The sequence below is a fragment of the Hypanus sabinus genome, chromosome 14 (genome assembly GCF_030144855.1).
Source record: "Hypanus sabinus isolate sHypSab1 chromosome 14, sHypSab1.hap1, whole genome shotgun sequence".
NCBI lineage: Eukaryota > Metazoa > Chordata > Chondrichthyes > Myliobatiformes > Dasyatidae > Hypanus > Hypanus sabinus.
Genome location: NC_082719.1, coordinates 71,693,899 through 71,709,312, shown reverse-complemented (window position 1 = coordinate 71,709,312; position 15,414 = coordinate 71,693,899). Strand labels below are relative to the sequence as shown.

General features: G+C 40.2%; 1 protein-coding gene across 1 annotated transcript in view; it reads left to right on the top strand.

The window, feature by feature from the left end:
* LOC132404505 (sodium channel protein type 4 subunit alpha A-like) overlaps positions 1 to 15,414 on the top strand; it is a 161,428-nt gene that overhangs the window by 114,898 nt on the left and 31,116 nt on the right. The window contains exons 12-13 of the mRNA XM_059988659.1: positions 9,845 to 10,117; positions 15,300 to 15,353. Of these exons, the coding sequence (XP_059844642.1) occupies positions 9,845 to 10,117; positions 15,300 to 15,353 (327 nt within the window). The remainder of the gene's footprint in view (positions 1 to 9,844; positions 10,118 to 15,299; positions 15,354 to 15,414) is intronic.

Sequence of the window (15,414 nt, the reverse complement as noted above, 5' to 3'; positions counted from 1 at the left end):
ACGTGCATGTTATATCCAACCAAAGAACACCTCACAATTTGGAAATGATCCCTAGTTCAGCAAATTACCTGAGGCATCAGTGTGTCTACTTTAAAACACTGGTCAAGACAAGTGACTGACTCACAAATTGGCAAACTCCATCTTCTTCATATAGTGGCAACCTCCATCTCCTCACTCATGGCAAGAACAAAGGCAATTGGTCTGTCTGTTTCCACTGCCCTTGATCCATTCAAATTCACTGATTTTCAGATTGTAGTTCTTTCTGGCCAACATCTCCCTCCTCTTGATCCAGATATTTAACTTAAGATCACTATCTTTCTCTAGTATATTGACTATTCATCGGACTTCTATGAACACCAGCATTATATAAAGATAAAGGTACCATTTACTTACTGAATTCATACACTCTGTATACAGGCAATCATCTTCTCTGTGTTGCAAAACCATCATCCTCTTCCTTTTACACAACTTCAGCCTTTCACCTTCTGAGTTGATACACATTAAACAATATCAGCATACATAAAATTGATATTACCACAACATACAATACTATCCTCACCCATGGATATATTTGAACATTTGATCCCCAATTACAAAGCTTTTCCCAGGAGTCTGAGTCACTCAATATTTCATTTGTTTTATCAACATGTCTGAATAACTTTTGTATGTTTAATCCATTGATCTCCTTTGTCTCCTCCACAACTTGTATCCAGTCAGCGGTCAAATGAGTAATTGGTGACAACTCAGTAATAATACAGTCCCACAAACATCTTGGTTTGATTGTAAGGTTCTCCTTCGCCATATTCTCCACTGCTTTTGAGGGAAAGTTCATCCTGCAATAGCCAAATCTGGAGTCATGCTCCCAATTGCAACATTGGGATTCTCCAAGGGACACTCTTTTCGTCCCTCGGTATAACCCATGGCTGCTTTTTCTATAATACATCAGTCCCACCAATGCACGTTGTAAGAAGAACTCATTAGTCACAGGTAGAACGTACAATAAACAATTTCAATAAGTACTGAAACCACCAGCCAGAAGTTTATGTCTTGTAATCTCTTCTGGACATGCCCAGTGGTTTTCCCCTTTTATGCCATCTTGATAAAAGATATCCCTTTCCTGGCACCATTCATAACAATAGTATGTGTTGGTGCATGACATAAGAACTTCTAAGACTCATGATAGTTGCCCCGATTGTGAACTCTTTTCAAAGATTAGGTTAAATTATTTCCATGTCAGGGAATATGAAATGCCACACTGACATAAAACCTTCCTTTACCATAAGACCATAAGACAGAGGAGCAGAATTAGGTCGTATGGCCCATCAAGTCTGCTCCACCATTCAATCATGCCTGATCTTTTCTTTTTTTTTCCTCCTCAACCCCAGTTCCCAACCTTCTCCACGTAACCTTTGATGCCATGTCCAAAAAAGAACTTATCAATCTCTGCCTTAAATACACCCAATGACCTGGCTTGCACGTGGAAACAAATTCACCTCCCTTTAGCTAAAGAAATTTCTCCTCATCTCTGTTATGAAAGGGTGCCCCTCTATCCGGAGGCTGCGCCCTCTTGTCCTAGACTCTTCCACCATGGGAAACATCCTTTCCACATCTACCCTGTCTAGGTCTTTTCAACATTCAAAAGGTTTCAATGAGAACCCCCCTCATCTTTCTGAATTCCAGTGAGTACAAGCCCAGGGCCATCAAACGTTCCTTGTTTGATAACCCTTTCATCCCTAGAATATCCTTGTGAACCTCCTCCAAACCCTCTCCAATGCCAGCACATCTTCTCTAAGATGAGGGGCCCAAAACTGTTCACAATTCTCAAGGTGAGGCTTCACCAGTGCCTTATAATGCTTCAGCATCACATCCTTGGTCATAACCATCATCACATGTATCCGGTACTCTAGTGGTTAGTGTAAGATTTCTAATGCGACACAAGGGCACTTGTCCACAACTCATTGTTTTAGTTGCTCATCTGATACCCAATTTGATACTTGATGTGCATCAAGCTGTAATAAATTTGTACCAGTCATGGTGAGTAACCAACTAGTGTATGTAGCACAGATCTGAGCTTTATGTCTTCCCTCTGATATGAGGTCTATGCAGTCAATTATCAAATTCATGGTATCTTGAAGGACTTCATTTCAGATCAGAGATTATTAGGAATTTCCTTAGCCAAAGGTTTGTGAGTATGTGGAATTCATTACCACAGAAGGCTGTGGAGGCCAAGTCATTGGGTATACTTAAAGCAGAGGTTGATAGGTTCTTGAGTGGTAAGGGTGTCAGCGGTTACAGGAAGAAGCAAGAGAATGGAGTTAAGAGGGATAGTAAATCAGCCATGATGGAATGGCGGAGTAAACTCAATAGGCCAAATAGTGTAGTTCTGCTCCATGTCTTATGGTCTTACGTACAGTTTCGTAGGTTAATTGGTCACATGGGTGAAATTGGGTGGCACAGCTTCATTGGACTGGAAGGGTCTGTACCATGCTGAACTTCTAAATAACTAAAATAAAATAAAGGACTGATAGGATAGAGAGCCAGTGTCAATTTCCCATGATAGGGATTTCTAACAACCAGGGAGCATATTTTTAAAGTGGGAAAGTGGATGTTAAAGGGGAGCTGAGGGCTAAGCTTTCATACAAAGAATGGTTGGGATCTGGAATATGATTCCAGAGGAAGCGGTGGAAGCAGGAATAATAACAACATTTAAGAATTATCCTGATGGGTATTTGAATAAGCAGAGATGGGTGTGCAATTAATGTAGTCAAGATGGACATGATAGATAGATGATAGATTCTTGATTGGTCAGGGGATGAAGGGATACAGGGAGAAGGCAGGAGATGGGCAGGGGCTGAGAGGAAAATTGGATCAGATAAAATGAAAAGGCAAGTAGACTCAGTGGGCCAAATGGCCTAATTCTGCTCCTATATCTAATGGTCTTATGATACAGACTTAGATGCAGTGGGCTGAAGGACCTGTTTCTTTGGTATACAACGCTGTGACTCTATTTGTCTCAGCCGACAAGAACTAAAAGTTAAAGACATTGAACAATGTATGGAGATATTTTGGGGAATTAATTCACTTAAGACCTAATGTACAGATCTCCCAAAGTACCAGAAAACCATTTAATGCAGGGAACATAGGCTGTTAAGAATCCCTGAAAGTGAGTTTGTAGGTCAAGGAATTTGTTCAGAATATGGATAAATAAGTTGATCCATGTCAGTTCTGGAGCCAAATTGTTGTCGGGTAATAACAGTTCCTGAACCTGGTGTGTGGGAGCTAAGGCTTCTGTACCTTCTACCCAATGATAGTAGCGAAAAGAGGGCATGGCCTGGATGTTGGAGGGGATCTTTGATGATGTATGCTGCTTTATGTGGCAGTGCACCTTATAAATGTACTCAATAGTGGAGACGGCTTCACCTGTGATGGACTGGGCTGTATTTCTGTTGCCTTTACTGTTCCTCAGCATTGGTATTTCAGTACCAGGCTGTGATGCAACCAGTAAGCATACTCCCTACTGTGTATCTATAGAAGTCTGTCAAAGTTTTTGGTGACATGCTGAATCTACACAAACTTCAAAGAAGCTAAAGGCACTCTGGTGTCTATTTTTGTGCTGATACCTCTGTACAGGTCCCAGGACAAATCCTCTAATATAGTGACACCAAGGAATTTTAAGCTACCAACCCTCTCCAACTCCATTCCCCTCTTGAGGAATGGCTCATTGACTTCCTTGAACATCTTCAATGTTACCCCAGAATGCTACAAAATTGTCTGGCTCAATTGCAATAACCATTTCTCCTTTCAGCAATGCATTTTCGATTATACTGCAGCTATTTAGCCTCTTCAGTTCTTTTGTTTTCATAACTGACACAAATGTAAGTCTTCCAACCAGATGCCTGGGATACCCATGTCCCTTCAATGAATCAAAATCCTTGTCCTAAATGTACAGTGGAAGCTTATGCTCAGTAGCCACTTTATTAGGTCCACCAGCTCGCTAATGCAAGTATCTAATCAGCCAATCATACAGCAGCAACTCAATGCATAAAAGCATGTAGACAAAGTCAAGAGGTTCAGTTGTTGTTCAGACCAAACATCAGAATGGGGAAGAAATGTGATCTAGGTGACTTTGACCATAGAATTATCATTGGCACCAGATGAGGTGGTTTGATTATCTCAGAAACTACTGATCTCCTGGAATTTTCATGCACAACAATCTGTAGAGTTTGCAGAGAATGGTGCAAAAAACTAAAAAGATCAGTGAGTGGCAGTTCTGTGGCAAAAATGCCTTATTAATGAGAGAGTTCAGAAGAGAACAGCCAGACTGGTTCAAGCTGACAACAGTAACTCAAATAACCACTCATTACAAAAGTGGTGTGCAGAGAACATCTCTGAATGCATAAAACATTATACTGGGTAGGCTACAGCAACAGAAGACCACATGGCAATTAAGCACAGCACCTCTAAACGTCATTGCCATGGCCAGAAATGCAGCAAGAGAGGAGGGATTCAGTCAGACTGAAGCCCAGAGGGATGAGGCCTCCTCTACCCAGAATCTTGTTGGCGACCATGAATGGCTGAAAAACAAGATTGACAATCTCAGGGCAAGGCTGTTGTATCAGAGGTAGATGAGACAGATCTCAATTGTTTGCTGCACGAGACCTGGGTATCAGTGGTCACAACAGATGCAGTGGACAGACAAGAAGTTTTTACGATTTTCAGAATGGATCGAACTGCGAAGTCTGTAAGGAAAAAGGTGATGGCGTGTATTTTTAGTTAGTCTCTTTGGTGCTTGGATGTGGGAGTTATGTCAACCTTTTGCTTCCCGACTTAGAACACCTAACAATCAAATGCATACCATTCTGTTTGCATCAGAAGTTCTCATCTGTGATCCTGCAGATTATCATCTGCAGACAAGAGACAGCCCATCCTGATGCATTTCAAATTATAGTTGGTGACTTCAACCAGGCTGGTTGGAGTTATCATCAGCATATAACCTGTTGCATCAGAGGCCCCAACACACTAGACCACTGTTACACTACAATAATGAATGCCTATTGTTCCTTTTCTAGACTGCATTTTGGCAAATTGGACCATTTGTCTATTCTCCTACCAACTGCATAGAGACAGAGCCTATAGAGCAAAGCAGAGATTAAGACAACTAAGAGATGGTCACAGGAGGCAGAGGAACGGCTACAGGTTTGCTTTGAGTCAGTAGACTGCTCCGTGTTCAAGCACTCATCTGTGGATCTGTATGACTACACCAGGGTTGTAGAGACTTTATTAAAACAACTGTAGATGAGTGTGTCCCTGTGAAATCATTCAGGGTCTACCTCAATCAGAAGCCCTGGACAAACCATGAAATCTGGAATTTGCTGAGAGGCGGATCAGAGGTATACAAGACTGGAGATCAAGAATGCTTCAAGAGGTGCAGGTATGATCTTTGGAAAAACCTCTCACAGGCAAAGTGGAGATTCTGGACTAGACTGGAATCAACGAGGGAAGTTCAACAACTGTGGCAGGGATTAAATTCCATAACCTTCTGCAAAGTTAAATCGAGAGACGTGGGGGACAGCAGAGCTTTACTTGAAGATGAGCTCAATGCCTTCTACGCTCGTTTTGACCACCAAAACAGGGAGGAACCATCACACACCCGCATGATCCTTTGGTCTCAGTGTCTGAGGATGATGTGCAGGCTGCCTTCAAGAGAGTGAATCCAAAGAAAGCATCCAGTCTGGACGAAGTACCTGGCCAAGTACTGAAGGCCTGTCTTGACCAATTGGCTGATATGTTTACAGATGTCTTCAACCTCTCATTTTGGCAGTATGTCGTGCCCAACTGCTTCAAGCAGCCTTCAATCATACTGGTCCCCAAGAAGAGCGTGGTAACATGTCTCAATGACTATCACCCAGTGGTACTTACATCCACAGTGATACAGTGTTTTGAGAGGCTCCTGTCTGAATGGCAACTTGGATCCACTCCAATTTGCCTTCCCGTATAACAGGTCCACAGTTGACACCATCTCATTGGCTCTGCACACAACCCTGGAACATCTGGACAGGAAAGATGCATACATCAGAATGTTCTTTATCAATTAGAGCATGGCATTTAACACCATCAACCCCTCCAAGACCTGGGCCTCAATACCCCTTGTGCAAGTAGATTTCCTTACTTGCCGACCCCAGTCAGTTCGGATTGGCTAAAACATTTCTTCCACAATCTCTATCAGCACAGGAGCACCAAAGAGATGTGTACTTAGTCCCTTGCACTACTCACTTTACACCTATGACCGTGTGGTTAAGTTCAGCTCCAAGACCATATTCAATTTTACTGATGACACCACAGTTGTGGGCTGTATCAAAGGTGGGGTGATGAATCAGCATACAAAAGGGGTATTGAAAATTTGGCTGACTGGTGTCATAACAACAACCTCTCACTCAATGTCAGCAAAATCAAGGAATTGATTGTTGACTTCAGGAGAGGGAAACCAGAGGTCTATGAGCCAGTAATCATCAGAGGATCAAAAGTGGAGAGGGTCAATGACTTTATACTCCCACGTGTCACTATCTCAGAGGACCTGTCCTGGACACATCATATGGACCAAGCTTTTTTCTAGCTGCTGCCATCAGGATTTGCACCACCAAGTTCGAGAACAGTTACTACACCTCAACCATCAGGCTCTTGAACAAAAGAGAAAAACCACATTCATCTATTGAGATGTTCCCACAACCAATGATCTCTCTTTATCTGATCTCTTTTTTTTATGATCTGTCCAAGAAGCTCTTAAATACCCCTTATGTTTTAGCCTCCACCACCATCCCTGGCAAGCCATTCCAGGCACTCACAACCCTCTGTGCAAAAAAACTTACCCCTGATGTCGCCCCTAAACTTCCCTCCCTTAATTTTGTACATATACCCTCTGGTGTTTGCTATTGGTGCCCTGGGTAACAGGTACTGACTATCCACCCTATCTGTGCCTCACATAATCTTGTAGACCTCTATCAAATCCCCTCTCATTCTTCTACGCTCCAAAGAGAAAAGTCCCAGCTCTGCTAACCTTGCTTCATATGACTTGTTCTCCAAACCAGGTAACATCCTGGTAAATCTCCTCTGCACCCTCTCCATAGCTTCCACATCCTTCCTATAATGAGGTGACCAGAATTGAACACAATACTCTAAGTGTAGTCTCACCAGAGATTTGTAGAGTTGCAACATGACCTCTCTCCTCTTGAACTCAATCCCCCGTTTATGAAGCCTAGCATCCCATAGGCCTTCTTAACTACCCTATCAACCTGCGCAGCGACCTTGAGGGATGTGTGGAATTGAACCCCAAGGTCGCTTTGTTCATCCACACTCTTAAGTAACTGACCATTAACCCTGTACTCAGTATTCTGGATTGCCCTTCCAAAATGCATCACCTCACACTTGTCCGGATTGAATTCCATCGCCATTTTTCTGCCCAACTCTGCAGCCTGACTATATCCTCTTGTAACCTGCAACAACCTACAGCTCCATCCACAACTCCTCCAATCTTCGTGTCATCTGCAAACTTACTCACCCATCCTTCCACCTCTACATCCAGGTCATTTATAAAAATCACAAATAGCAGGGGTCCCAGGACAGATCCCTACGGCACTCCACTAGTCACTGACCTCCAGGCAGAATACTTTCCTTCCACAACTAACCTCTGCTTTCTCTCTTTAAGCCAATTTTCTCTGATACTCTGATAATAATTTTTACTTTAAACTTTATGCATGGAAGGTACCTAATTAAACGTCCACTGAGTGTAGTACATAGAACAGTACAGCACTGTAATAGGCTCTTTGGCCCACAACATTGGGCCAAACTAATTGTGCTAATAATCAAAAGCCTAACAAAACTAATCTCTTCTGCCTACACATGTTCATTATCCCTCCATTCTCTGTATATTTAGATGCCTATCAAAGAGCTTCTTGAACACCTCAATTGTATTTGCTTCAACTTCCACCCTGGTATCACATTTCAGGCATCTACCACTCTCTCTTTAAAAACTACTTGCCCCAAGCATTCTCTTTGAGCTTACATCCCTCATCTTTAGCATCCTGGCAAACCTCTCCTGCACTCGCTTCAAATTCTGCAAATCCATCCTATAATAGTGACCAGAAATGAATGCAATAATCCAGATGTGGCCTGATCAGTGTTTTTAAATCTGGAAGATAATTTCCTGACACAAGCTCATTTCCTTGACTAATAAAGGCAAGTGTGCCATATGCCTTCCTTACTTCTGTTTTAACTTGTGCAACCACTTTAAAGGAACTACGAACTTCAATCCCAATTTCCATTTGTACATCAACCCTGTTAAAGGTCCCGCCATTAACTGTTCTGCCCCTTTATATTTGAAATCCCAAATGCAACACGTCACACTTGACCAGATTATACTCCATCTGCCATTTCTTGTCCCATATTTACAACTGTATCCCATATCCTTCTCAATCTTGAAACCATTTCAAGATTGTGACCACCATTAGATCACCATTTGGAAGAAGTTTTAACAACATCACATAAAGATTTATCAGAATCTTTTATGGAGAGAGTGGGAAAAAAATTTATTAAGTGAAACAAGATGTCAATTTGCTTAAGGCTTGAAAGTAAGCCATTGTGGTGGGCAAAAGTTGTGCATGAATTTTTGGCATAAAATAGGCTAATATCTGAATGCAGGCAAGGTGCTTGTAAGAGATTGTGGCCCTTAGTACTGGACATTTCAACCAGGTGAATCATCAACTCAATATCTACGCTGACAAGCTCTGTAAGAAAATTGAATGTTTCAGTGACATCACTTCTCAATCATCTCAAATCAAAGTCTACATGTCTAGTCTGCTTAACTTCTCCTTTTAGAGCAAACTTGCCACCCAGGGATAAATATGATCCAAACATTCTTGCCAAGTTCCTCAAGTCGAGTCTGAAGAAGAGCCATAACCTGCCTGTAAGCCTTGTGAAATTAGTAGCAATGTAACCTGCCACATCCTTCTCAGAAACAGGGACAGAATAGGATATTGGAATTTGGTGTGATTCATCCCACCCCTCTCAGCTCGTTGTCAAATCAGAGGCTGATTCAATAGATTTTTTCAGAACAGATGGACAGTTTGTTACATATTCCATAGAGGTTAGACTGCTAGCACAAGGACTAGAGAATGCCTTTTAGAAAGTCCTGTCTTCTTCCATTAATTTCCCATTTGAAACTTTTAACTCAAAATGTTCCTATATGGCTAACCTAATAGTAATCACTTCTTCCCTGTAGCCACTCTTTGTCGCATTACAACTTATTCCCTGAGCAAATTTCTGTGTTGCCAAGCAGAATGAATAGTGGAATAGGCTGAGGTTAAACACTTTGTTCTAGCCCTTTTCCCAAGAGATCATTAAAATAGTTTCAGGACCTCAATACAGCAGCATCAACTGTCAAAAACACAGCTCCCTTATAACGCCAATGAGTGAGTTTCAAGTCTCGCATTTACTCATTAAGTTTTAACCCCTGTACTACCAATTTCCTCAAGGCAGGGTTTTTAAGTGTACTGTTATATTCCTTTTAAATAGTTGGACAAATACAGGTATCCACCTGATATTTTTGTCACTGCTTATATCAGACTATTTGTGGAAATGATCACAATATTTTTGCTTTATTTTAAATTTAGACCTACATTTGACATACATTTTAACTACAAAAACATTAATTTATGATATTCCTGGGTTAGTAACAAATCACATTATTATTGCAAACATAATTTTCTATGTCAAGAAATGGGCTGTCAAACTTGTCCATTATATTAGATTTGTTGGTTTACCAATATAATCCTTTTCTTTTGTCTTACAGCTTGTGGTTAATGCTCTGGTTGCTTCAATCCCATCAATTTCAAATGTTATGTTTGTTTGTCTCATATTCTGGCTGATATTTGGCATTGTTGGAGTTCAGATCTTCGGTGGAACTTTCTTTGAATGTGTGGATAAAAATAATGAGCGTCTTCCCATAAGTATTGTAAATAATCGATCCGAATGTGAAGCAAATCAGGATATTGGCTACCAATGGGTCAACCCCAAGATTAATTTTGATAATGTATTGGCAGCCTACATGGCACTGCTGCAGGTGGTAAGTAAACAAGAAGGCAGTTCGAAATTAATTAATGTCATTTCCTGTACACATGGGTAAGGAGAACAAAATAATTGTTACTCCAGATCTGATAGAGCACAAAAAAGACACAAAAATTAAAGAGCACGATAATATTAATAAAACACAAAATAAATATATGTACATAAGATAGCTTATATACATAGACTGATTGTATGTCCATAATGTGACACTAGGCTGTACGTAAGGTGACTGACAGGAAATAATAAAGTAGGGGTGGAGTTAGTTGGTGGAGGTATTGATCAGCCTTACTGCTTGAGGAAAGTAACTGCTTTTGAATCGGGTGGGCCTGGTGTGGGTTCCATGTTGCATCCTCCCTGATGGGAATGGGACAGACATGAGCAGGATGGGTGGGGTCCTTCATGATGTTACTGCCCTTTTCCAGCACCTTCCTGTGAAAACATCCTTGACGGCACACTTCTTGGGTGCCACGGTAGCATAGGAGTTAGTGCGATGCTATTACCACTCAGGGCATCGGAGTTTGGAGTTCAATTCCGATGTCATCTGTAAGGAGTCTGTACATCCTCCCCATGGTATGCATAGGTTTTCTGGTTTTCTCCATAGTCCAAAGTTGTACCAGTAAATAAATTAAGTGGAGATTGAAAATTGTCCTGTGAATAGGCTAGGGTTAAATTGGGAGTTGCTGGGCGGCTTGGCTCAAAGGGCCAGGAGACCCTATTCTGCGTAGTATCTCAAAAAATAAATAAATGTAGTCATCGCAGACATTTCACTTCTCCCTCATCTCCCATAACTCACAAGAGGAGCATACCATACCACTGACTACCGAAAAGGAAAAGAAGATGGAACTAACTTTGACTTACCATACCTTATCTTGGCTAAGCCTCCCTCATCAAAGCAGCTGAACTTAGACAACAAGCTCAGAACTTTTACATCAAGACAGCATTTCTCAAAGTGGTCAATCCCATCAAACTCTGCTTCCCTTTTAAACTGTGTCCTCAACCTCAATGCTAAACCTGTCAGGAAGAACTAACCAATTGGCCTTACCTTGAACCACCCTTGTAGACTCATTCCTTGGTCTCATTGCTAGGCCTGGCTGAAGGCCATATAACTTCCCTATTAATAGATTACAGCATTTTTCCTCTTAGTGATCATAAAGCTTGTTGCCCACGTCAATTAACAATGTTAAAATTATTAATTTTATGCATGTTGTCAATAAATAGATTTGACATTAAATAAATAAATATCAAAACGTTAGCTGCAACCTTATAGTGACCAGCAATCCAACTGAGCACACCAGTCACAACCCCATTAAACTCTGTCTGACCTGGAGCAATTCTGCCGGAAACTATCTTCCATCGGTGACCCACAGGGAGCTATTAGCGAGGCCCAGTCCAGCATCTGAACAAGGCCAACCCACTGAGTATTTTGACAGCAGTTCAGCCATACCACTAAGCTTACAAGCTTTCCAAACAAAATCTCTAACATTGAAATTCAAAAGTATTAAACTGTTCTATTAAAAAATTAGTGAAAGGATTACAAATAAATTAAAACACTAAAAATGCAGCCATTTCTTCACATTCAAATTCTCTTGCTGTTCTTGCACAGCCCAACCCTGCTGTAAGAACAGTGGGTAGATTTCCCAGCATAAGGGCAGGGAAATCTGTAGAAGGTTATATTATTCTACAAGGCTCCTTGTTCCTCCCAGGAAGGACCACCTGAGTAAAAGGTCAACTTCTGAATTTGTGTATTTCTACATGATTACTTGTGTAAAAACACTGCAGTTTTGCACAAACAACTGAATGCTTAACTGAAGATCCAAGCTAGAATCTTTATGCTTGACATACACTATTAGTAAAAAAATGCTTATACACTTGGGTAAATCATAGGCCAATTGTAGGATAATTACATAGTGAAATCTGTTTTTACTAACATAAATATTATAATTACTAATGGCATCTTTTGTGTTTAAGTATGACTTTCAACTTGTTTGAGCTGTAAACTACAAGTTACACTGTCAATAATGAGGAAATTCTAAGTTCACAGGTGTAGATTTAAATCTATGGGTTGTATATATGTGACATTTTCTAACGTTAAAGAACAGTCAATGTTTATAATATACAGTGTGCAGATCCATTGAAATCATAATTTTTTCCCAAAGCCTTTTCACAGTCAATGAATAATTTTCTTCAGTGAAATCACTGTTATTTAAAAATCTGGGTTCACTTACAATCCAGCTGGTGTAAAGCACTAGTGGTGTGATAATTCCCTATTCGAAATTTTCTAACACCATTTGCCAAAGGAAAGGTTGTTGAATTAATTTGGATTTTTTCATGATCTTGCACATTTTAAACCACTTCACATCTGAAGAATTGCTGTTGGTTTGTATGCAAACATGTAGCCAAGGTCCACATTGAAAGTATGGTCCCACATTTAGTAAGTGGCCCCTTAATCTGGGAGTTTGGATCAAACATCAGCCAAGAGTTAAGAAGAATTTTAAGTTCCTTCTTGCAGCAATGTGGCGATATCTTACCCATCCACCTCAACAGAGAGGCAGCGAAGCCAACTATAAAACGCTCCCTAAATAATGAACTGCCTAGTAATGGCTGCCTAGTAAAACTAAATTTAATCTTGATCTCAAAGATTTCTAAACAAGGATAACAAATTTCACCAAATGATGAAACTGAAAGAAAAAAGACTTAGATAAGCAGGATCTCTCAGTTTTGATCATAGGGTCAGAGTTATACAGCACAGAAACATGCCCTTTGGCCCAACTCATCCATGCCAACCAAGGTGCCTATCTGAGCTAGTCCCATTTACCAGCATTTAGTCTGTACTCTCAAAATATTTCCTATTAAAGGACCTGTTTGAACATCATCGGCACTGGTTGTATATATTCTTGGGGATGCTTACGTATAACCTTTTGGTTTCAACCACCTGCCCTACATTCTTGATGCTGGTAGCCACACATACATGCTATAGTCCATCACCTTTGGGGAAATTCATACAACGTTTAAAAACTTAGTGTTAAGAGCAAGAGGAAATTTTAAATATTATATTATTTTGAAACAATTCCTTAAGCCATTTGTCTAATGCTAATTATGTTCAAAGAACAATCTCTTTCATTTGTTGACACCTGTGGCTTAGCAGTCATTAAATTTGCTTCTGAATCAGAAGTTTATGAGTTCAAATCCCACTCCAGGTACTAAAGACAAAATTCCAGATTGGCCTCGTGGTTCTAGCATCCCACACAGTTTCAGATTTGTTACCCTTTAGATGAAAAACTTAGATATAATTTCCTACCTTAAGTGGGGTTACAAATGCCAAGGAACTAAGCTGAAGAAGATCCGGTGAAGTATCCCTAGAATGCTGGTGGATAGTTACCTTCAATCAATGTAATTGAAAACGCTCATTGCAGCTTTTAGAATTGGTTGCTGTATTTTCTACAGTATAATGATGAAAAAGAAATGACTGCAAAGTATTTTGAAAACTTTTTTTCTTCTCTATGCTTTGCTTAAAAGTGCTGATGCCTCATATTCTCTTTATAATTCCTCTCTTCAAGAGTAAGAGTAACTTCCAGTGGCAGGTTCGGTTTTGTCATTAAAAAAAAATTGGATAGGTATCTGGGCAGGAAAGGAATGGAGGGTTATGGGCTGGGTGCAGGTCGGTGGGACTAGGTGAGAGTAAGCATTCAGCACGGACTAGAAGGGCCAAGATGGCCTGTTTCTGTGCTGTAATTGTTATATGGTTATACAGTTATAAAATTTAGTATGTGGAAAGGGTATTCCTAATTTAGATGCAAAGCATTACAAGTGGTAGTAGAACTTCTAATTGTGTTGCCTCATTTCATAAACTGAACTCTTCTAGGCACTGAATGTTGCATATTTTGAGTGGTTTGTCTGAAAACCTGCAAAATGTAAATATGGTACATGTTTGAAGTTGGTGGGAGTTGCCACATTTAATATCTTCCCAGGAACTCTCTATGAAGCTTCTTTGAAGATTGCAATTGAGAGGCCACAACTAGGATCCTGTCAAACTGTTCTTTGCATTGGTCTGCTTTATAACAAACTTAACTTTTTGAATAAAAGACTAAACAATTAATTTTCTCCTAACTGCACAGTTGGGGCATTAGCCGTCCTTTCAAGTTAGCAAAATTATAAAACAGACAAGATGCAGCACACAGCTTGTAAAAGGGGCTCAGTCATAGTAAGTGAACCTGGCGAGTGTTAGTATCCATGTTGAGATCGGCGCTAAAGGAAACAGTTTGCAAAATCAGAATGACTGAAATGAATCAGAGTAAAATCAAAATACTCAGCAAGTTTACAACATAAAATGGAAATGCTCACTACGTCAGACAGAACCTGTGGGAAATGAAACAAAACGACGGGCCAGTTTGTACTTTATTGTGAGTTGCCGCTCCCATCCACCTCTGCCATTCAGCGTGTCTCCAACAGTTGTGCACTCCTTAATGCTGAAATATAGAACACATGGAGGTTAAAGATTAGTATTTCTGACTGCAATCTTAGCTGAGTCCAGGTTACTCCCAGATCATACTGAAACAAGTACTGTAGCTGGATACACTCTGTATCTGACCTCTCAACTTCACGTCCACCTACCTAGCACAGAGCCATTCATTTGAATGAGATCACCAATCATGATGGAAGAGATAGCTGAAGAAAAACAGTTTTTTAAAAAATTTTAATTAACATTTATGTTTAAATTTGCAATTTAAAGACAAATATTTTTTTAAAGTTTTAGTTTTTAAATTAGCTGAATCTATTTGAACCATCTTAAATGTCTCTGATTTTCAAAAATATTTAAAAATTACTGGACACAGAAGGCCCACCAAAAGAGCCTTGGGTTCCAGCTCCTAAGGTGCAATCACTGCCTAAGGGTTGCCTATTCCATTTTGAGGTTTAGCCAAAGTAGTGAAGTCTCAAGTGCATATGGACCTGCAGAGCTCCAAAACAATAGTGCAGCTATAGGTATCACTTGGGTGATGAAAACAAGATTAAGACTGGGTCGAACATAATCCAGTTCAACATTTCAAATCAAAATACATCATCAGAGAAACTATTACAAAGTTACAACTTAGTTCTATGGCAGTGAGCACTTATAATAATATTATTCTCATGCTTACAAAATTCATGTTAATTACACATTTCTCTTATTCTTATATCTACAGGCAACATTTGAGGGTTGGCTAGAAATTATGGCAAATGCTGCGGATACCCGTGGGGTAGGTTTTTTGATTTTTTTTTTAGCTTCTGAAGAAAGCACCCCACAAAATGATCTCTGCA